This window comes from Pyrgilauda ruficollis, unplaced genomic scaffold (assembly GCF_017590135.1).
Source record: "Pyrgilauda ruficollis isolate IOZ18807 unplaced genomic scaffold, ASM1759013v1 scaffold303, whole genome shotgun sequence".
Classification (NCBI taxonomy): domain Eukaryota; kingdom Metazoa; phylum Chordata; class Aves; order Passeriformes; family Passeridae; genus Pyrgilauda; species Pyrgilauda ruficollis.
The window spans coordinates 24335-48278 of record NW_024524412.1 but is presented as its reverse complement, the minus strand read 5'-3'; the positions used below and the strand labels follow the sequence as shown (position 1 = coordinate 48278).

At 42.7% G+C, this 23944-nt stretch overlaps 1 protein-coding gene across 1 annotated transcript in view; it reads left to right on the top strand.

Moving 5' to 3' along the window:
- LOC121356949 (ceramide transfer protein) overlaps positions 1–23944 on the top strand; it is an 86982-nt gene that overhangs the window by 40224 nt on the left and 22814 nt on the right. Inside the window, exons 5-8 of the mRNA XM_041473847.1 lie at positions 213–296; positions 7501–7658; positions 8409–8430; positions 22956–23026. Of these exons, the coding sequence (XP_041329781.1) occupies positions 213–296; positions 7501–7658; positions 8409–8430; positions 22956–23026 (335 nt within the window). The remainder of the gene's footprint in view (positions 1–212; positions 297–7500; positions 7659–8408; positions 8431–22955; positions 23027–23944) is intronic.

The window sequence follows — 23944 nt, the reverse complement described above, 5'->3', positions numbered from 1 at the left end:
AGCAAATGTTAGTCTCCTGATGGTTTCTGAAGGTAATGTTGATAGTGGTCAAAAAAAAAAAAAAAAAAAAGAAGGGAGTGTGTGTGTCATGACTGTTATAGGAAAAAATCTTAAATGCTGCTTAGCCATGAAGATGCTCTTAATTCTTTTTTGCACACTAAAGAGTTGGGAAAGCTTTCTCACTCCCATAACACACACTTTCTCACATTTAGTGGTAGAAGATGATGAAGATGATTTCCCTGCGATGCGTTCTGATGGGGATTTTTTACATAACAGTAACAGCAGTAAGGAAAAATGTAAGTGTGTCAACTTTTTCACTGAATGTTTATATGAATGGTATGATAAGCCTGATTCAAGACGGGTATTTATGTTCTTTTCTAAGCAGAAAATTACAAGAGTAGTTATTTGAATGTATGCGACAGGACATTCTTATTCATGTTAAGATAATCATGAAAAGCAGTTAAGGAATTATAATCTAAGTTATTCTTAATTCACATAAATATTAATGCAAGACTGTAAAGCTGGAATTTCTTATTTGTGTCCAAAGCCATTTCCACTACAAAAATCTGTTGAAACAACTGCATCATTTCTATACTGGGAACTGAGATTTGTAACAGGCAGTTCCAGTTTTTCTTGCAAGTATTATCTGCTTTAGGAGTGTGGTGAAGCACAATGCTTTTCCAGTTAGGTGTGCCCCATTATGGTTTTTCTAACTTCTATGTCAATGTAAGAATTAAGTCAACATTGTTACTGAATCTCACTCATCCTAATTTTAGCACTTTTAAAAACTGTATTTTTCAGTGTTATGCTGAACAGAATTCTGATTTTTATTCTTTTCTTAAATGATCTGGTTATAGTCATTTGTATTTGTCTTGGTTCAGGGTAAATTTGGGAGATAACTTTCAAAGGGGCTTCTCTAGAAAAGCAGATTCAATTGGCTTTTTTTTTTAATCGGTTGGGGACAAAATATCTTTTTTGAGAAAAGTGGAAAAAAACCCTGTTTATTGAACAATAAAACTCAAACAATATTAAACAATAAAACTTTTTGTTGCTGTAAAAAGAGATGGCAAACTCAGAAAAGTCTCTTCTTTGGGTTGCAGCTTGGCTTACTCAGTTTCTTATTAGTCTCTTTGGCGCTGGAAATGTCGCGGCTCAAGCCCGGCCCGGTGGGCTACAGGTGGAGCTGCTGGTGTTCTTTTGGGTGTTTAGTCTAGAGCAGGTTTGAACAGGTCTAAGAAAAAGAAAAACCACAGTCTAGGGAACTTTTTTGTTTCAGCTAGCTAAAACTAACTAAAAACAAAGGAGAGCTCTGTTTTGCTGTCTGCCTATCCGCAGACAACAGTCTAGGAGCAGGAATGTGGAGGAGTGAGTGCAGTGTTTGAAAACAAATTGCGCGCTTTTTCCCCCTTCCCTTCACTCTTTAGAACAAGTCTTAAAGGTATAAAACTTATTATTTAGTATAAACAGAACAAGACAATTGGGGATAAAAGCATCATATAGTCAACTCAGGACATTCCTCCCCTTATCTCCATATTGTCAGCTTACTACTAAAACTAATATATATTCTAACTCTACAAACACATACATTATACATCTAATATACAGCTATACAAAAACAACCCTACGAATGGGTTTGTCTGTAGTCGAGGCAGGATTGATTTCAATTGTCTTCTCTAACAAACCTTTGATATGTACTACTGGGACTTTATCTATTCTTTGCAAAGGCTCAGATTGGGCAGGGCTCACTCACTTAGTAGAGCTTCGGGTGTTAACTAACTAGGTGGTTTTTGCCAGATGCTGTTTTTACAATTTTTGGAAGATCCTCCACCTAAGGCTTTTAATGTGGTTTTTAACAGTCTGTTGTACTTTTTTACTTTGCCTGCAGCTGGTGCATGGTAGGGGATATGGTACACCCACTCAATGTTATGTTCTTTAGCCCAGGTGTTGATAAGGTTGTTCTTGAAATTAGTCTTATTGTTTGACTCAATCTTCTTAGGGGTACTATGTCTCTACAGGACTTGCTTTTCAAGGCTTAGGATGGTGTTACAGGTTGTAGCATGAGGTACAGGGTAGGTTTCCAACCATCCAGTGGTGGCTTTTACCATTGTGAGCATGTAGCGCTTGCTTTGGTGTGTTTGGGGTAGTGTGATGTAGTCAATTTGCTAGGCCTCCCCATACTTGTATTTGGACTACTGCCTACTATACTGTAGGGGCTTTATTCACTTGGCTTGTTTGATGGCAGCACACGTCTTACAGTTGTGGATAACTTGCGAAATACTGTTTATGGTTAAATCCACCCTTTGGTCTTGTGCCCATTTATAGGTGGCATCTCTACTCTGATGGCCTGAGGCATCATGGGCTCATTGAGCTAGGAATAACTGTCTTTTGTGTTGTTAATCTAGGTCTATCTTTGACACTCCTATCTTTGCAGCTTGATTTATCTGCTTATTGTTTTGCTGTTCTTCATTAGCTCTATTCTTGGGGACATGGGCATCTACATGGCGGACTTTCACAGGTATTCTCCTTACTTTGGTAGCAATGTCTTTTTACTCATCAGCAGCCTAAATTGTTTTTTTTTTCTATGCTGCTAATTAGCTTCTTTTCACTTCTCTAGCCATCTCTACAGAGCACTGGCTATCATCTATGAATCAGTGTAGAGGTAGAGCTTTGGTTACTTCTCTTTCAGCAATGTCTAAGGCTAGTTGAACAGCTTTGAGTTCAGCAAGTTGGCTTGATTTACTTTCTCTTTCAGTGGCTTTTGCCACTTGTCATGTGGGGTTCTATACGGCTGCTTTCTACTTTTGGTTCATTTTTACAATGCGGTAATAACTATCAGTAAAAAGAGCGTATTGTGTTTCTTTTGCTAGCAGTTAGTTATATGGTGGAGCTTCTTCGGCATGTCACTTCTTGTTCTTCATCAGTGAGACTAAAGTTCTTACTTTCTGGCTAGTTTGTAATTATTTTCAGAATTTCAGGGTGATTCAGTTTTCCAATATGGGCGTGCTGTGTTATGAGAGAATCTCATGGGCATGGGACTCTTTTTGCTCAAGGACCTGGGTGCACTTGGTGGGAAATGCAGAGGGACAGGGAAACATGATGTGTACCTCAAGGTGATTTGATATTTGGGTGAGAACAGTCTGTAATGTTGAATTGTATATGTAATATGGGTTGTTGAATGACACTGACACTGTATGTTGTAAATACAATGGACAATGAGCATGAACTGATCCAGTTACACCAGTCATGGACTAAAAGAATTCAACAAACATCTTGGGGGTATTTCCAGTGACTACTAAAATAATACCTGTGCTTGTGCATAGCCATATGTATATATATGTATATAGTTGAAAGGTATAAAATCCGGGCACGATATTAATGGTATAAAATAAGGGATGGATAATATCTTGGGTACAGAAACAAGGGAGTGGAGTTTTTTACGCTGTCTTTTCAATACCACCCATGTCACCACTGGGGGGAGTGGTATTGGAAGGGAAAAAACCAAGGCTGGAAACAGGAAGTTTTCCTTTTTATTTTTCTGGGCTTACTCTGGAGAGGACGTGGGACCGGGACTGATGTCGCTGCTGCCACACCTTCACTGCAGCAGACAGTGAGCCCCTGTACCCACACCACTGCTGCCACCACCCTGGAGAGAGAGCCTCTGCAGTGGGGCCCGAGCTGTGCCAGGTGGTGCAAAGTCAGCATTTCAGCAGCACAACTCATTTGGATGAACTAGCTTTCCAAGTTTCTTTTTGTCCCTGCTTTATATTGTTTTCAGGCTGGGTGGAAAAAGTTAGGCTGTGAGAGCCTCCCAATATATAATTTTGTTTTTCCAAATACCATGTTGCCCCAGTCCAGGGCCAGTCACCATTCTGCCTTTGTCTCGGAAACCATGCCAGGTACCATCTTTGGGAGACATTTTTGTTTGTTTGGTGGTGAGTGTGCGTTTGTGGGTAAAACTCTTTCTCTCTTTTGTACATTCTTTTATTAATATTGTGTGGGTATTGCAATTTTTCAGTGAGTTGTGATTCCAACTTTTAATCTCTTCTAGTGTTCCTCAATTATCAGAACGGGTGGGGGGAAAAGGGAGCATCTTCAGTGGATTTAATTTTCTAGCTTGGTTTTAAAATAGTACAGTTCTCTAGGATCTTTAAGTGAAAGTGTCTAGGTGTCTGCTAAGGAAGGCAGGAGCCTCCCCTGGAATGGAAAATGTAAACCCCCTCCCTCCGAATTGTTATAATTTTGAAATTAAGGAGTCTCTCAGGCAAAGGAATGGGAGCAGGAATAGCAGTTCTTTATTAGGGAAGAAAATAAAAATAAAATAAACAGTGCAATAATAAAAAACAACACTGACAGAGTCAGAATACAACCTGTTAGTCAGGGTGTTGGTAGCAGTCCAATTGAAATGGTGGCTGCAGTCCTCCTGGAGTGGCAGGTGTGGTTCTGTTGAAGCAGTGAGCCTGTAGAAGGATGTAGTCTTCCTCTGAAGATCCAGTGGAGAAGACAGCTGCTCCTCTGGGAATCCAGTGGAAAAGGCTGGCTGTGGTCTTCCAGATTGCTGATTCTATCCAGTTAGGAATGCTTGGCTCCTCTCTCTGGGCAGAGCTTCTCACAATGAGATGATGTCGTTTTATCAGTCATGCAGTGACACTCAATGGCCCATTAACAGAAGGTATCTCCCCAGAGGGAGGATGGGTTGTGGAAGAGATAAAGAAAACTGCCCAATTAACAGAAGATAACTGCGCCATCAGATAGGAATAGAATACATCCTCCATTTCCAATCTAAGACAGAAAGTTAAAAAGAGCACTATGAAGGTATTCAAATTTATTGTTTACTTTCCAATTAGAAAATCTGGTAACTGAGACAAGGATCATTTGTATAGAGGACCAAGGGAGAGCCTGGCTGATGCATATATACCCAGTGGGATTTTAGCATCTAAGAATGTAGAATCTTGATCAGGAAGCGTTGCCATTCATTTGCTCAGGAAAACGAGTGTATTTGGGTTTAAATTATGCAATAATAAGAGCAGAAGGTGGTATTTAAGGGAACTTCTTTGACGATGGAAGGTGGTTTTGTACTAAAACTTCAAAGATGGAAATGGTACAGAGACTGAAAGAAGATTTTTATATAAAACACAGTGGGATTTGTATTGGATTTTAATGCTTTAAATGGAGGAAGAATATTCACCAGCATTCTGCTGGAATAATGAGGTTCTTTTTAGAGGAAAACGAATTATATTGATATTATTGCTATCCACAGAATACCAACAACAGTAGGTATAAATAAATTGGTTGTGTTCCAAAGCATTTCTCTTTAATTTAGAATTAGTTTAGTGACAAAAGATTGAAGGTGGCATAAAATGGAAAAGATAAAGGAACTTTGTTTTTCTACTTACTGTCTTTTAAAACTAGTCTTTAATTTCTGTGGAAAATATTTGATTGAACAGGTGATTTTTAGAACATCTGGAAAAGTATTACAAACAGCATCTTTTGAATAAGAAGGCACAACTTATCTATCCTAAGAAACAGAGATGTGTAGGAGAGAATGGCTAAAGAGCTTTTGAAGGAGGCTAAAACATGCTATGAAAAATCCATTATAAGAAAGGCAAGAGAAAACAATTAATGAATAAAGCAAAATTATTAAGAGACAGGATAATTAAAAAGAAACCACTTGAAAGATGTTGAAGTAGAAAAAAAATAGTACTGCTGCATCTTTCAATTTGCTACATACAGTTTGATCTCTAGGCAAGAAGAGCAGCTACAATGGTAAAACTTTTCTATTAGCCTTTAACGTAAACCTACAGAACTCCTGATGCAAGATTTCATTTTGAAATTTGATGACACTGACTTTGAAACTGCAAACTCTATATGTATCACTGCTACTTTGAGACTAGTCATTAAAGAATTACTTAGAATATATGATGACTGAAACTGTGTGGAAGTATTAATGAGTTGTAGGTGAGACCTAAAGACATCCAGGAACAAAAGCTGGTGATTTTTTTTCCTGGAAATGAGGCTACTTTGCTGCATCTCCCTTGCAGTTTACCCTAGATTTATGACATGATTTTATACTGTTGCAGTCACTGGTAATTTCTTCAGTGTGTCTAGCATGTTGCACACTTTAAAGAAAAATCACATGTATAAGCAGCGTAGCTGTGCTGGCAAGCCTGCGCATGAACATGGTCTACACCAGCATGACATATTAGCCGTATAAACTGCATTTTCCCCATTGCAGCTGTTAGGGAGAGGGAGAGCTCATTATCGCTTTTGAAACAGATTGATCTTCCTTTCTTTCACTCCCATTGTCTTTACCCTTTTAGGGAGTATTCTTGATCAACATGAAACAAAAAGATAAGCTGTGTTCTACCACAGTATGTATGTTTTCTGAGGTATTTGAAGTAGTGTGTGGTATGTAAATATCTGTTTGAAAAAGTTTGATTCCTTCTGAAAGAAGGGCATATAAAACCTCTGGAGACTTGAACCATTACTTAAGATCATGTGATGCTTGTTTTCTGTTCCTTAAGAGTAAATATTGTGGTCTACTATTAGAGAACAGCAATTGCATTTCTCTTCTCTACAAGAACTGAGATGCTTGAAAGCTCTGCTTTTTACCCTTGCAGATTGATATTGCAAAAATTTACACAAATAATGATTTTTACTCTTTAAACCGCAACAGTGGCACATTGACAAACTGACAGACCAGGAAAAGAAAGCAATGTCCAAGTGGGTGATAAGTCATCAGGTTGCCCCATGCTATAGCAAGAGTTACTTTAACTTGCTTGGCTCAGCTTCAACATGAGTGTTACTTCTGCTTTCTAATATTTTCTGACATTATTGTGTAGTGTTTGATTTCATATTCTGTCAACCTACATACAAGTTTGACATAGACTAGGTACTTTTTTGTCATACATTTTAAGTGACTTGTTTAAATAGCCTTAGTAACAAATGGCCTGGTTGACAGCAAGGAGTAGTTGTTGGAACTACCAAATACCACAGTACTTGGATAATTCAACATATTTGATACTTTTATATCATACCTTTTTATGTTGTGGTTTTTAAATCTATAGTTACCCACTAAAAGCAGCCTTGAAATGCTACCATTGGTGTTTCATTGCATTTTGAAATAGTTTCTTTCTTAGTGCTGTATTGGATATGTTTTAAGGCTGCTCTGTATTAATTAGTCCCCACTTTAAGCTGTCAAACTGCTATTGTTACAAAGTATTCCCACTGCCTCCACCCACATGATTTGCAGAGTAATACAGCATAACAAGCAGACTTGAAATACAGTACAGCAAGATGAAGCTGAAGGGGTGTGTTTTTCTTTTTAAATCTCTTTCCTTATCCAGCGAATAGTGGAAAATTATTAGCACTTCTGTTTTTTATTTTTAAATTAAATTTCTAGCCAATCTGTTTTCTTCAAACAGTGATAATATAAAGCATGCATGTAAAATGCTTGTTTGAGTTGAAGGCAGTTATCAATGAGAAATTCATGTTTTGTTTTAGTGTTTCCATATGTGACACCCAAAGGAATTAATGGCATAGACTTTAAAGGAGAAGCTATAACTTTCAAGGCAACTACTGCTGGAATCCTTGCTACACTCTCTCATTGTATTGAACTCATGGTAAAACATGAAGAAAGCTGGCAAAAAAGACTAGAAAAGGTAAGATGATGTTCCTTTAACTTTTGTTGAAAAAATTGTTTCTTCAGCTTAAAATTGAAATTTTAAATTAGTTGGTTTAAACTTTATGATTCCATGTATTACTTTTATTTTTATGTACAGCACTTATTAATTTTAGATGCTTTCATTATTTATTACTCATTTAACATGTTAAAACCAATTCTGATTGTTGGTGATACAGTAACATTACTCATCATATCTTTTCTTTTCCCAGCCCTTGTTCAGATAGTATTCCTATATTTTTAATACTATAAAGATCCTGATAGCATTCTACAGTAATAAGTATATTGCTTGCAGCCCTCTAAGAGTGATCTAATTATATATGCTTGCAAAATGATGTGAAAATCTCTGAAATGTTTTGATATGAAATGGTGATGTCCTCATTTAGGGCAAATTTGGGAGAAAACCTCCAAAGGGGTCCCTCTAGAAATATTAAACAATTAAACCTCTCACCGCTCCAAAGAGATGACAAACTCAGAAAGTCCTTTTCATGGGTTGCAGCTTGGCTCACCCAGTCTGTTTTCAGTCCCTCTGGCGCTGGAAATGTCACAGCCCAGGCCTGGCTCGGTGGGCCACAGGTGCGAGCTGCTGGTGCTATTCTGGGTTTTCAGTCCAGAGCAGGTTTAAACAGTTGCAAGAAAAAGAAAAACCACAGTCCAGGGAACTTCTCTGCCTCAGCTAGCTAAAAACTAAAAAGCAAAGGAGAACTCTCTCTCACTGTCCGTGCTGCAGACAACAGAGTCCAGGAGAAGGATGTGGGGGAGCAAGTGCAGTTTCTGATAACAAACTCTGCACTTCTTCTCTCCCCCCACCTTCGCTCTTGGAACCAGTCTTAAAAGTGCAAAACTTATTTCTGGGATAAACAGACAAATGGGGATGCAAGCATCATAAAGTCACCCCAGGACAGGTGACAGAACTGAGGAGAACAACCACTTCTAACTTTAAAGGTCTAAGATACAGGGTTTTTCACTTACCTTTAGGAGACTAACGAGATTAATTTAAGTCATGTTTTATACCAATTGGTTAATTTTTGGGGTGGGGCTGGGCTGATATTATAATATGTTATTCTTATGGCAGTGATAGTTCATGGTAAACCTACTCAACCACTATAGCAACTTGAAAGGAGCAGTGTCTTCTCTCTTCAGATGAGATGTGCTAGAAACATGGCTAGGTTGTACTTCAGGCTTTGATTTCTAGAATTCTGCCATCACTGGCTGGTGTCCTGTACAGTCTTTTAGCCATTGTTGTCTTGGTTTTAATTTATTTCCATATGGTGTATATCACATTTCAAATCTAGCTCAATATGTGTTAGTGGTACACAATTCAAAGAATGAAGTTATTCAGACAAAATACAACCATGTTTGAATCCTTGTCCATGTCTCCTGGCTCTTTGTCTGTATGTCAGACGTGGTCCTATCTAACTGTATTGTGACTTCTGTCAGCATTTACTTTATTGCATCATCTAGGTAGTTCAAGGAATTATAGCAGACCTAAGACTTGAAGCTTGTTCATAGGATTGTAGGGTAATTTAGGTTAGAAGAGACCATCTCTAGTACAACCTCCTGCTTAAAGGAAGGACAGTTTGAATCAGATCGGGTTGATAATGGATTTATCAAGTCTGATTTCTAGTCTCCAAGGCTGAAGACTGCAGAGCAATTCTGAACATTCTGTTCTGATGCTCAGCTGCTGTTATATATCCCCTTGGAGCAGCTCTTACTCCAGTATCTGCCTACTGTTTTTCCTCTTCTTACTATAGACCACTGTGAAGAGTCTGGCTCAGTTTGTTGACGACCTCCTTGGAGGTATTGGAAGGCTACTATTAAGTCCCCCCACAGAAGCCTTCTCTATTCCAGACTGAGCAAACACAGTTCACTCTTGCTGATCACAGTTTGCTTACAGCATGGATTAAGTGATTTTTTTCTTGTCAGTAGGTTAGTGTACGTTATTACAGAATAATATGTTAGTATAGAATTTGGTTTAGATTAGTTGTCATATTTTTCTTCTTCTGTGGACTAACTTTAAAGCACTTGTTTTCAGCTGTAAGCAGTTAAAAATTCAAACCTAAAATTCACTTTCACTCATGCAGAATCACAGAATCATTTAGGTTGGAAAAGACCTTTAAGATCATTGAGTCCAACCTTCGAGTGATCACCACCTTGTCAACTAGACCATGGCATGAAGTGCCACATCCAGTTGTTTCTTGAACACCTCCAGGGATGGTAATTCCACCACATCCCTGGGCATTCCATTCCATCATTAACAACCCTTTTCATGAAGAAATTCTTCCTGAGGTCTAACCTGAACCTTTCCTGGTGCAGCTTGAGACTATGTCCTCTTGTCCTGTCACTAGTTGCCTGGGAGAAGAGGCCAACCCCCACCTGGCTACAACCTCCTTTCAGGTAGTTGTAGAGGGTGATAAGGTCACCCCCGAGCCTCCTTTTCTCCAGGTTAAGCTCCTTCAGCCTCTCATCATCAGACTTGTTCTCCAGACCCTTTACCAGCTCTGTTGCCCTTCTCTGGACTTGCTCCAGCATCTCAATGTCCTTGTAGTGAGGGGCCCAGAACTCGACACAGCAGTTGAGGTGTGGCCTCACCAGGGCCAAATACAGGAGGACAACTACTTCCCTGGTCCTGCTGGCCACACTATTGTTAATACAGGCCAGGATGGCATTGGCTTTCTTGGCCACCTGGGCACATGCTGGCTCATGTTCAGCTGTTGTTGACCAGCATTCCCAGATCCTTTTTTGTGCTGGAAAGCTTTTCAGACACTCTTTCTCAAGACCATAGCACTGCATGAGATTGTTCTGGCCTAAATGCAGAACCCAACACTTGGTCTTGTTGAATCTCATACCACTGGCCTCAGCCCATCAATCCAGCCTGTCCAGATCCCTCTGTAGAGCCTTCCTACCCTTCAGCAGATCAACACTCCCAGCCCAACTTGGGTGAAGTCTGAACTTACTGAGGGTGCACTTGATCTGCTCTTCCAGATCATCAATAAAGATATTAAACAGGACTGGTCTCAATACTGAGCCTTGGGGAACCCCACTAGTGACTAGCTGCCAACTGCATGTGACACCATTTACCATCACACTCACTCAGGGCCTGGACCCCCAGCCAGTTTTTAAACCAATGAAGAGTGTACCTGTCCCTGCCATGGGCTGCCAACTTTTCCAGCAGAATTCCATGGGAGACAGTATCAAAGACTTTGCAAAAGTCCAAGTAGACAACATCTACAGCCTTCTTCTCATCCACTAGGTGGGTCACCTGGTCATAAAAAGAAAACAAGTTGATCAGGCAGGACCTGCCTTTCCTAAACCCATCCTGGCTAGGTCTGATCCCTTGGTTGTTCTCTATATGCCATATGATCGCATTCAAGATGATCTGTTCCATAACCTTGCCAGACATTGAGGTCAGGGTGACAGGCCTGTAGTCCCCCAAATCCTCCTTCTGACCCTTCTTGTGGATGGGCATCACATTGGCCAACCTCCAGTCATCTGGGACCTCCCCAGTGAGCCAGGACTGATGATAAATTATGGACACTGGCTTGGCGAGCTCTTCTGACAGCTCCTTCAGCACCCTCAAATGAATTCCATCTGGTCCCATAGACTTGTGAGTGTCTTAAGTGGCTCAGCAGGTTGTTAACTGCTTCCTCCTGGATTACAAGGGGGCTATTCTGCTCCCCATCCCTGTCTACCAGCTCAGGGTGCCAGTTGCCCTAAAGATAACTGGTTTTACTGTTGAAGACTGAGGCAAAGAAGGTGTTAAGTACCTCAGCCTTTTCATCATCCTTGGTGACTATATTCCCCCCCATGTACAATAAAAGGATGGAGAAATTCCTTGGTGCTCTTTTTGTTGTTAATGTATTTATGAAAACCTTTTTTAGTATCTTTCACAGAAGTAGCCAGATTGAGTTCTGGCTGAGTTTTTGCCTTTCTTATTTTCTCTCTATGTAACCTAATGACATCCTTGTACTCCTCCTGAGTTGCCTGCCCTTCTTCCAAATGTCATAAACCTTCTTTCTTCCCTGAGTTCCTGTAAAAGATCCCTGTTCAGCAAGGCTGGTCTTCCCCGACAGCTCATCTTTCGGCACATAGGGACAGACTGCTCCTGAACCTTTAAGATTTCTTTCTTAAAGTATGTCCAGCCTTCCTGGACCCCTTTGTTTTTAAGGACTGTTCACCAGGGGACTTTTCTGAAAGTGTCCTGAACAGGCCAAAGTCTGCCCTCCAGAAGTCCAGGGTAGAGGTTTTGTTGTCACCCCTCCTTACTTCACCAAGTATTGAAAACTCTATCATATAGTGGTCGCTGTGCTCAAGACAGCCTCCAACCACCACATTTCCAGGCAGCCCATCTCTGTTTGTAAATAACAGGTCTAGTGGGCCCCCACCCCTGGTAGACTTGTCACCAAATCTTCCAAAATATCGGAATAAGACTCCTTAACATTAATGTGGTGTTAAAGAGGGCACCATTTATTCAGGCCTGAGGTCCCACAGGGGATACTCCTAACCCTATGCAGACATGATTTTACAAGTGTTGCTTATATACGGTGGCTACATATTACAATTCACCCATTACCATAAAACCCACCCTGAGTTCCCAGATTCAGTCCTTGTTTTGTCTGTCACTACAGTCTTGAGCCAGATGTCATCTTATCTTCCAACCATCCTTGCTGGGGAAGCAGTTTTTGCATGCCTTGTTTTGCTGCTAAAAGTTCACAGGCACAGTAAAAATTGAATTAACCCTTTTGGTATCAGACTCACCAGGGCTGTCAGGAAGTTCTCTTCCACATACTCCAAGAACCTCCTAGACTGCCTCCTCTCTGCTGTGGTGAGTTTCCAGCACACATCTGGCATGTTAAAGTCTCCCACAAGAACAAGGGTTGATGATTGTGAAACATCAGAGCCACTTATAGACTAGTTCATCTGCCTCTTCATCCTGGTTGGGTGTTCTATACCAGACTCCCACTAGGATATCTGCCTTGTGAGCCTTCCCCATGATTCTTATTCATAGGCACTCCTACAGCAGAAGTAAATATGTTTTAAAGGGAGTCACTTGGAGATTTTAAATTTCTCTGCCTTGGTAGACATGCAACTTTGTCACACTTGTCAGTGAAACTTTCTGGGGGATTACAGCATACTGATGGTAAAGTACTATACTTGTAATATAAAATAACCTTTTTGTTTGGATTCCTCTAATTCCTAGCTTATTAGATGAGGATATTTTGATTGAATTAAATAGTATAAAATTGTGGTGGATTTGCCTTGGCAAACAGCCAAATGACCACCCAACTGCTCACTTAGCATCCCATTGTCACTGTTGAGTCAGAAATTACACAGTCAGATCAGAAGGCAAAGGCTAAAAAGCAGCCTGTTTATTCAATCCTCTTCTTTTTACACCTTGGTTTGCTACAGGTGGACCCAATTGGTCATTTAATCAACATATTTCACATGATTGGCTAATTAAGGAGACACCCATCTGTAAACAACTTTATGAGACAAACTACTTGTTAAAAAACACCACCTGTGGATTGTTTAATATTTGATTATCATTTATCTCTCCAGCTCCCTAAAGCTTCACAGAGCGATTCATGGGAAAACTTACCTAGCTTTCTCTCTCTCTGACCAGACTGTCATATCCACAGGTTCCCCTTTTTGTTTAAAGGAGGAGGCAGTGTTTGTAATCCTCTGCAGGCCCCCTTGCAGAAAGGAGAACAAACACAGCTCCAGAGGTTCCTCTAGTAGTTGCCAGTTACCAATCAGAACCTCAATTGGACACTGACTTAGAATGGTCAGAGAGATTTCCAACATATTTACCAACATCAAGTCTTGTGGTTCCCTCTTACAAGAAATACACTATTAATCCTAAAATCAGTTACCTATTCTAATACAGTAACCATACTAATTCTAATACAGTAACAAAACATTGTTAGTCTGCTCAAAGAAGTGGCAATCTAACTTGTCAACAAGCCTTTTCCAGAAACAAAGAAAAGATAGAATGTTCATTCCCCACTTGTGGAGGGGTCATCTGATTGATGGTCGGCATCTTGATCATCATTCAAAGGTTGCCTGTTGGCCACATTGTTTTAGTGTCGCAAGTCAGGGCGAACACATCTCGCAGGTATCCACTGTACCCCAGTATCTGTGGAAACACATGCATATCCACGGCCCCAAGTGATAAGGTTGCACAGGCCCTTCCACTTATTAGTGGTTAGGTCCCATAACCAGACTTTCACTCGAGGCAGGTGTGTCTCACCTGAAGAGTGAAACAAGAGAAAATTATTTTAAATGACAGGATTGTTTGAATTTTGTGGCACTGTAAGATGATTGATTGTATATAGAGCTTTTCCAATTGACTGTGTGGGGTTTCTCCAGGCATTCCCCTTTTTTGTTTATCCAGAACACGCTTTAAAGTACCATTAGTGCATTCAACAATGGCCTGGCCCATTGGAGAGTGCAGGATACCAAGTTTGTGTGACACTCCCCATAAGCGCAAAAACTGCCGTGTCTTCTGCAAGATATAGGTGGGGCCATTGTCAGTTTTCAAAGAAGAAGGTATTTGCAAGACTGCAAAAGCCATCCTCCAATGGGCAATCACTCTTTGAGAAAAACAAGAAAACAGAGAGTAGAAAACACCACCTGCAGGTTGTTTATTACAATAAGCTATCATTGTTTACCTTCAGCTCCCTAAAGTCTCTCAGGCTGATTCTGGGAAAACATATCTGGTTTTCTCACTCTCTGACCGGGCTGTCACATCCCCCTTTTTGTTTAAAGGAGGAGGCAGTGTTTGTAATCCTCTGCAGGCCCCCTTGCAGAAAGGAGAACAAACACAGCTCCAGAGGTTCCTCTAGTAGTTGCCAGTTACCAATCAGAACCTCAATTGGACACTGACTTAGAATGGTCAGAGAGATTTCCAACATATTTACCAACATCAAGTCTTGTGGTTCCCTCTTACAAGAAATACACTATTAATCCTAAAATCAGTTACCTATTCTAATACAGTAACCATACTAATTCTAATACAGTAACAAAACATTGTTAGTCTGCTCAAAGAAGTGGCAATCTAACTTGTCAACAAGCCTTTTCCAGAAACAAAGAAAAGATAGAATGTTCATTCCCCACTTGTGGAGGGGTCATCTGATTGATGGTCGGCATCTTGATCATCATTCAAAGGTTGCCTGTTGGCCACATTGTTTTAGTGTCGCAAGTCAGGGCGAACACATCTCGCAGGTATCCACTGTACCCCAGTATCTGTGGAAACACATGCATATCCACGGCCCCAAGTGATAAGGTTGCACAGGCCCTTCCACTTATTAGTGGTTAGGTCCCATAACCAGACTTTCACTCGAGGCAGGTGTGTCTCACCTGAAGAGTGAAACAAGAGAAAATTATTTTAAATGACAGGATTGTTTGAATTTTGTGGCACTGTAAGATGATTGATTGTATATAGAGCTTTTCCAATTGACTGTGTGGGGTTTCTCCAGGCATTCCCCTTTTTTGTTTATCCAGAACACATTTTAAAGTACCATGAGCATGTTCAACAATGGCCTGGCCTGTTGGAGAGTGCAGGATACCAAGTTTGTGTGAGACTCCCCATAAGCGCAAAAACTGCTGCATCTTCTGCAAGATGTAGGTGGGGCCATTATCAGTTTTCACAGAAGGTATTCCCAAAATTGCAAAAGCCATTCTCCAATGGGCAATCATGTCGCGACCCTTTTCTCCACTGTGAGCAGATGCCCACATAGCAGAGGAGAAAGTGTCAATAGACACGTGCACATACCTGAGGCAGCCAAATTCAGCGATGTGAGTAACATCCGTTTGCCAAAGCTGCAAGGCCCTTAGGCCTCTGGGGTTCACCCCTGCTGATAAAGTTGCAGGAAGTCCATGACAGTCAGAGCAGGAACTGACAATGTCATGAGCCTCGGTTGGTGTTAACTGAAACTGTTTCTGCAGAGTATGTGCACTTTGATGGAAAAAATCATGCGACGTTTTGGCTTGCACAATCTTGTCAGGCTGAGGCACTACCCACGCAGGGTTAGCTAACCTGTCAGCCCTGGTATTACCTTCTGCTATGAGACCTGGTAAATTGGTGTGACTCCGAATGTGCAAGATGTAATACGAATGAACTCAGGTCTGAATTGCACTCCACAAGGCTTTCAATAACTGAAACAAAACTGCGTTATTGACTTCCTTCAGAAGTGAACAATCCAAATGTTTGGTTATATCTGTGACATAGGCAGAATCAGTGACCAAGTTCAGAGGCACCTGAGAAAATTTCTGGAATGCCGTGGCAACAGCCTTTAACTCAATCAGTTGGGCCAAGCCTGACTCATGGCCTTCCAGCACTTGCCATCCAGATTTATCCTGCCAAGTAACAATGGCTTTCCCCGTTTTTCTGGAGCCATCAGTAAAAACGGTGGGTCCTTGCACCAGCACCTGACTACTTTTTGGCTGCAAAAGACAGATTGGTTGATTTTGCCAACTGCAGTAATTTATGACTGGGCAGATGATAGGCAATCAGCCCTGTAAAGTTTTGCAGCACACTTTGCAAAGGAGCACTGTTAACAAAGCTCCATTCAAAGTCTTCCCGTTGTACTGGAAGAATAATTTTTGCGGGATCTGCTGCCATTAATTGCAAATCAAATGAGTGATCAATTCAAACAACGTGGGTGCTGTCTTTTTCAGTTGATGGGGCAAGAAGACCCATTCCAAAATGTGCAAGGGATCAGACCATTTTTCACTCCATTGGCCAATGATACCCGTAGGATGAAAATCTGGATTGGTAACGAAGACAGTGATATCAATGGAAGGATCTACTCGATGAACCTGATGAGCAGAAACAGCTTGTTGCACTTCCTCCAGCACTCATCGCACCTCAGGAGTCAATTTTCAAGGTGATCTCAGGTCAGGGTTCCCCCTTAGAATATCATACAGCGGGGACAATTCTTTTGCGGTTAGTCCCAAATAAGGACACAACCAACTGATGACACCGAGCAATTTCTGGGCATCATTCAGAGTCTTAATAGAATCCAAGAACTGCACCTCTTGATGCTGAACAGTTTGGTCCACAATTTTGACTCCCAGATATTTCAAAGGAGGATGCTGTTGAACCTTCTCCAGAGCCACTTGCAGCCCATAAGAATGCAGAGCATCGAACTGCTGAGGCTGTATCCTCAGCAACTCATCCTGGGTGGATGCTGCCACCAGGATGTTGTCCGTGTAGTGATAGCAATATGCTTCAGGAAACTGCTCACGGACTCCGGACAAGGCCTGAGCCACATACCATTGACAAATAGTTGGGCTGTTTCTACAGCCCTGCGGCAAAACTTTCCATTGATATCTCTGCACAGGTTCAGCATTGTTAATTGCAGGCACAGTAAAGGCAAACTTTGGTTTGTCATCAGGATGCAAAGGAATTGTGAAAAAAACAATCCTTCAGATCAATGATCAAGCTTTCCCATCCCATAGGGATCATGGTGGGTGAAGGCATACCAGGCTGCAATGCCCCCATGCTTTCCATCACCGCATTAATTTTCCAGAGGTCCTGTAACAACCTCCATTTCCCAGATTTTTTTTTTATCACAAAGACAGGAGTATTCCAGGGACTAGTGGAAGGCTCAATGTGTCCCTGTTGAAGATGTTCCTGAACCAATTCACGAAGGGCGACCAATTTTTCTTTTGTCAGGGGCCACTGCTTATCCCAGATGGGTCTTTTTACTAGCCACCGTAAAGGCAGCATAGGATATTTTCCGCCCTTCAGCACAGTGGCCCCAATTAAAAATCCATCTCAATTCGTACCCCCCAGGCTGCCAATACATCCTGCCCCCAGAGATTGATTGGAGCTGTAGTGACATAGGGCCGAACTGCAGCTGTCTGTCCATCCATGTTTTTGATCAGCACAGACCGTTTGGCTCACAATGGTCTGTGTTGCACCCCCCCCACCCTTCCAGTGCTGTGAAAGGCTGCAGAGTAGGCCACGGCAGGCTACAAAGTGCGAGCTCTTAGTGTTTCCCGGGAGGGGCCGTGTGGGTTTACTTTCTGGAGGGATCCCCTTTGGAGGTTTTCTCCCAAATTTGCCCTAAACCAGGACAGTGAGTCTAGTTCTTGATAACAAAACTCTGTGCTTCTTCTTTTCCTCGCCTTCACTCTCAGCTAGTCTTGGATGCATAGAATATAATATCCAGCATAAACAGAACACATGACTGGGGATACAAGCATCATAACATCACCCTAGGACATTACACCCCTTATCTCCATATTGTCAACTTACTACCAAACTCATGCATTTTATTCATGTAAAAACTTCTATCTGTTCCCCCCAAAAAATTACAAGCAATACCCATCATGCCCTTGTCATGACTCCACACTGGACTACTGAATCCAGGTCCCAGACTACAGAGCTGCAGGATTCCCCACTTTCATTTTACTCACTCAAAACTCCATCTTTCACTTTGTCCTTGGTTGAGAAGGAAGTGATTTTTGGGAGGTTGTGGTCAAACCAATCAGTGCTTGGATTTGAATATTGGCACCTGGTCTGGCCACTGAAGGTATGGACTGCCTCTGAGAACACCGGAGGTTAAAAAGAGCAGAGAACTCCTAGACGAACTCTCTTGGTTCCCATCTGTGAAGGAGGTCAGACCTCCCCAGCCCAGCCGGGGCTGGGTGGGGAAGCCATGTGGCCGGGGTAAGGTAGGCCGGAGCCTTGGGCAGAGGAGGGGGGTGAAGGCTTTGCAAGATGGAAGGGTGGAGGAGCCCTGAGAGGCATTGGGCCCCCCTGCCGGAGAGTTTTCATTCTGAGTTCTGTGTCTGTTCCTTTTTAGATATTGTAGTTAATAAAGCTTTTTTTTCCTTTATTCCTAAGTTGGAGCCTGCTTTGCTCTATTTCTGATCACATTTCACAGCACCCACTAGGGAAAGTAGATTTTCATGGAGGCACTGGCATTGTGCCAGCATCAAACCATGACACACTTGCTCAGACGTTCAACACTTACACATTTCCTTCTATCTCATGTCTGTATGGCTTAATGTACAGATGATGGCAGTAACATCTAGCAAACAGTGATATTTGCATATGATTCTCACCCAACAATCAGATTTCCCTGAGGTACACATCGTGTTGTTCCATCTCTCAGAATTATCTACCATGTGCAACTTGGTCCCTGAGCAAAGACAACCCCACAAATGGGTTTGTCTGCACTCGAGGCAGAATTAATCAACACTGTATTCTCTAACAAACCTCTGACACAGTACTACTGGGACTTCATCTACTATATTCAGGGACTCAGACTGGGCAGGACCTGCTCGGCTGGTGAAATCTCAGGTGTTAACTAACCAGGTGGCCTTTGTTAAATGCTGCTCCCACTTTTTGAAAGAACCCCCACCCAAGGCCTTCAACTGGGTTATAAGTAGTCCATTATACCTCTCCACTTTGCCTGCAGCTGGTGCATGGTAGGGAATATGGTACACCCACTCAGAGCCATGTTCCCTAGCCAAGGTGTTGATAAGGCTGTTCTTGAAACGAGTCCCATTGTCTGACGCAATCCTCTCAGAGGTGCCATGTCTCCACAGGACTTGCTTTTCCAGGCCCAAGATGGTGTTACGGGCAGTAGCATGAGACACAGGGTGGGTTTCTAACCATTCCATGGTGGTTTCTACCATTGTGAGCATGTAGCGCTTGCCTTGGCGTGTCTGGGGCAGTGTGATGTAATCAATCTGCCAGGCCTCCCCATAGCTGTACTTGGACCACCACCCACCATACCATAGGGGCTTCACTCGCTTGGCCTGTTTGATGGCAGCATATGTCTCTCAGTCATGGATAACCTGAGAAATACTGTCCATGGTTAAATCCACTCCTCAGTTCTGTGCCCACTTGTAGGTGGCATCTCTGCACTGTTGGCCTGAGGCATCATGGGCCCATCAAGCTAGGAATAACTCTCTCTTGTGTTCCCAATCTAGATCTATCTTTGACACCCCTATCTTTGCAGCCTGGTCTACCTGCTTATTGTTTTGGTGCTCCTCATTAGCTCTACTCTTGGGGACATGGGCACCTACGTGGTCGACTTTCACAGGTAGCCTCCCTACCCTGGTAGCGATGTCTTTCCACTCTTCAGCAGCTCACAGTGGTTTTTCTCTACACTGCCAGTTAGCCTCTTTCCACCTCTCCAGCCATCTCCACAGAGTATTGGCTACCATCCATGAATCAGTGTAGACATAGAGCTTTGGCCACTTCTCTTTTTCTGCAATGTCCAGGGCTAGTTGAACAGCTTTGAGTTCTGCAAGTTGGCTTGATCTACCTTCTCCTTCAGTGGCCTCTGCAACCTGTCATGTGGGACTCATACAGCTGCTTTCCATTTCCGATTCATTCCTATAATGCGACGGGAACTATCAGTAAAAAGAGCATAGCGTGTTTCCTCTGCTGGCAGTTGGTTATATGGTGGAGCTTCTTCAGCCCATGTCACTGATTCTTGTTCTTCATCTGTGACACCAAAATTTTCACCTTCGGGTCAATTTGCACTTACTTCCAAAATCCTAGGGCGATGCCGTTTACCAATATGGGCGCACTGTGTGATAAGAGCAATCCACTTGCTCCATGCAGCACTGGTGGCATGGTGGCTGGAGGGAGCCTTGCCTTTGAACATCCACCCCAGCACTGGTAGTTAGGGTGCCAGGAGGAGTTGCGCTTCTGTACAAATCACCTCTGAGGCGGCTTGGACTCCTTCATAGGCAGCCAAGATTTCTTTGTCTGTTGGAGTGTAGTTACCTTCAGAGCCTCTGCAGCTTTGACTCCAAAACCCTAGTGGTTGACCCCGATTTTCCCCAGGCACTTTTTGCCAAAGGCTCCAGGACAAGCCATGGTTCCTGGCTGCAGAGTAGAGCATGTTCTTCACCTCTGGTCCTGTCCTGACTGGGCCAAGGGCTACTGCATGAGCAATCTCCTGCTTAATTTGGGCAAAAGCTTGTTGCTGCTCAGGGCCCCAGTGAAAATCGTTCTTCTTGCGGGTGACCAGGTAAAGAGGGCTCATGATCTGACTGTACTCAGGAATATGCATTCTCTAAAAGCCTATGGCACTTAGGAATGCTTGTGTTTCCCTCTTATTGATTGGTGGAGACATAGCTGTGATCTTGTTGATGACACCCCTAGGAATTTGACGCCATCTGTTTTGCCAGTTTATTCCTAGGAACTGAATCTCACAAGCTGGTCTCTGCTTGATGCTTTGTGAGAGGAGACGCAAAGCTTGACTCCATGTTTCAGAAGGCTGATTTATTACATTATGATATATATTATATTAAAATGATGTACTAAAAATATACTAAAAAAATAGAGAGAAAAGGATTCATCAGAAGGCTAGAAAGAAAAGGAATGGAATTAATAACAAGGGCTCCTGACTCCCAGAGAGTCCGAGCCAGCTGACTGTGATTGGCCATTAATTAGAAACAACCAACATGCATCAATCACAGATGCACCTGTTGCATTCCACAGCAGCAGATAGTTATTGTTTATGTTTCTTTCCTGAGGCTCCTCAGGTCCTCGGGAGAAAAATCTTAGCAAAGGATTTTCCATAACATATCATGGCTACACTGGTCCCTTAACTTTGCTCTTTTTGATGGCAAAACTAGCTTCTAGGAGGGTTTGGATGATTTTCTCTCCTTTCCCAAACACTTCGACGGCTGGGTTCCCCCACACAATGATGTCAGCAATATACTGTAGATGTTCTGGAGCCTCACCCTTTTCTAGTGCAGTCTGGATCAGTCCATGGCAGATGGTAGCACTGTGCTTCCATTCCTGGGGCAGTCGCTTCCAGGTATACTGCACTCCCCTCCACGTGAAAGCAAACTGAGGCCTGCATTCTGCTGCCAGAGGAATGGAGAAAAATGCATTAGCAATGTCAACAGAGACATACTACTTTGCTGCCTTGGACTCCAGCTCGTACGGGATTCCAGCATGTCTGGCACAGCAGCATTCAGTGGTGGAGTCACTTCACTCAAGGCATGACAGTCCACAGTCAGAATTTCCATTCTCATTCAGACTTGTGCACAGGCGAAGTGGGGCTGTTGAAGGGTGAGTGAGCCTTACTGACCACCCCTTGGTTCTCCAGCTTGCAGATAATTTTGTGGATGGGGATCATGGCATCTCAATTAGTCTGATGCTGCCCTTGGTGCACCCTTGAGGTGCCAATTGGCACTTGTTGCTCGTCCACCCTCAGAAGTCCAACTGCAGATGGGTTCTCTGATAGTCCAGATAAGGTGTTCAATTGCTTCATGTTCTCTGCCTCTACAGCAGCTATTCCAAAAGCCCACCTGAGTCCCTTTGGGTCTTTGTAATAGCCATTTTGGAGGAAGTCTATGCCCAAAATACATGGGGCCTCTGGGCCGGTCACAATAGGGTGTTTCTTCCACTCATTTCCAGTCAGGCTCACCTCAGCTTCCACCAAAGTAAAATCCTGTGATCCCCCTTGTCACACTAGTGATAGAGACAGATTCTGTCCCCACATGTCTTGATGGGATTAATGTGCACTGCGCACCAATATTGACTAAAGCTTTATATTCTTGTGGTTCAGACATGCCAAGCCAACTAATCCACACAGTCCAGAAAATATGGTTTTCCCCTAGCCTCTACCTGGCTAGAGGCAACGCCCCTCTAAGCCTGATTATCCTTCTTTCTTTGGGCATATGTCTTGGAGGTTCCTTCGAGGGGATCGGACATGTCATCTGACCACACAGTCGGCGCCATTTTGGGGATGGGGGGGTCTGAACGCAAAATTGGGGAAACAGCAACTGGGTTAAAGGGCTGCAGGGAAGGTACTCTGTCAGCCTGCGTACAACTGCCAGTGCCAGGGTACTGAGCGGGAGGCGGGAGGCCAGGGAAACAGTGGCTGTGCCAGGTACCCTGTGATTCTCGGGGTGCTTTGCATGTCCCTCTCAGTTCAGAGGCAGAGGGTTTGGGAGGAGGAGTTGGGGGAGCCGCTTGCTGTGGCTGTCCCTTCGAATCCCTCTTAAGCACTTCTTTCCAGATCACAAAGAACACAGGGAGAAACTGAGACTCTGTTCCCTCTCCCTGTTCCGCCTTTGCTGTTAGCAACGCTCTAATTTTGTCCCAGGCAGAGACAGAATTCACATTCTGCTGGGTAAACTGAGGGAAATGATAAGGTATCCAGCAAACAAAGAGTTTCAAAACTCCTTTGGAAACCTTAGTGTTTCCACTACTTAGGGTATCTCTAACTTGTATATAAATGCATCTCTGTCTTGCAGAAAGCTTTGCACCCATTCTGATTTTATTTGCTTTCTGCAAAACTTTACAAAAATGCCGTGACAGAACTGAAGAAAAAGTCCCACTTTGGAGGGCCAGACTATGAGGTACAAATACTGCTTTTGAAATTTTTAAAAATGCTAAGGCTTTTGAAGATTAGTTTGTTTCTCAATGGAGTGTGTATGTAAATCAAGGTCTTTGTGCAATGTGTTCATGCCACTTTTTCTACCTTGGAAACTGAAACTAAATGAAGAATCAAAATACTTCAGTGTTTTGAGAATAGAAGTCTGTCTTCACCTCGGGTTTCCTATTCTGCTTTGGTCTAAAGCATTTTGCTTACATCTATTTTTGCTGACTTTTTAATTGTTTTTCTTGCACATTTTATACTGCTCATTTGAAAGTTGTGTACTCTTACATTTTAATTAGCCAGCTGCCTAGATATGTAATGCAAATATGAAAGTCCTGACTGCAGAGGTGGTCCCAGAATGTGAAGTTTAGTTTGGATTGATTTTTAACTTGTTACTGCCACTTAAAATGTGTTGATAAATTAAATTATTTTAGGTTCTGCTTCATCTGTTAAATGGCATATGTTATCAACTTCCTCCTCAGTTTTGTTATGTAATTAAAGTCTGAGTCTCTTAAACTGCCCTGATTTTATTTGCTTTCTGCAAAACTTTATCTACCTTCCTTACAAGAAGCACAAACAGAAAACTGAAAGCACTGTGTTCACAGTCAATCTGGGAAAGTGTCCGCAGTGTCTCCTCCCCCCCGCTCTGAGGCAGGAGGTGAGACTGTGTGTGTGGCAAACCACGCGGCATTTAAAATGGCCACCGCCAGCACCCGCGAGCGCCTAGAGCCATGTGGCCGCTGCGCCGGAGTCCATGCCGTGCGTGCTGTTCACTCGCAGCAAAAACACGAGTCGCAGCTTCTCCGCCGCCACCCGCCCCCTGCTGTGCTGCAGCCACACTGCCACGCCGCGGTAAACCCCGGCCTGGAGCCATTCCAACCCCCGCCACCTAAAAATA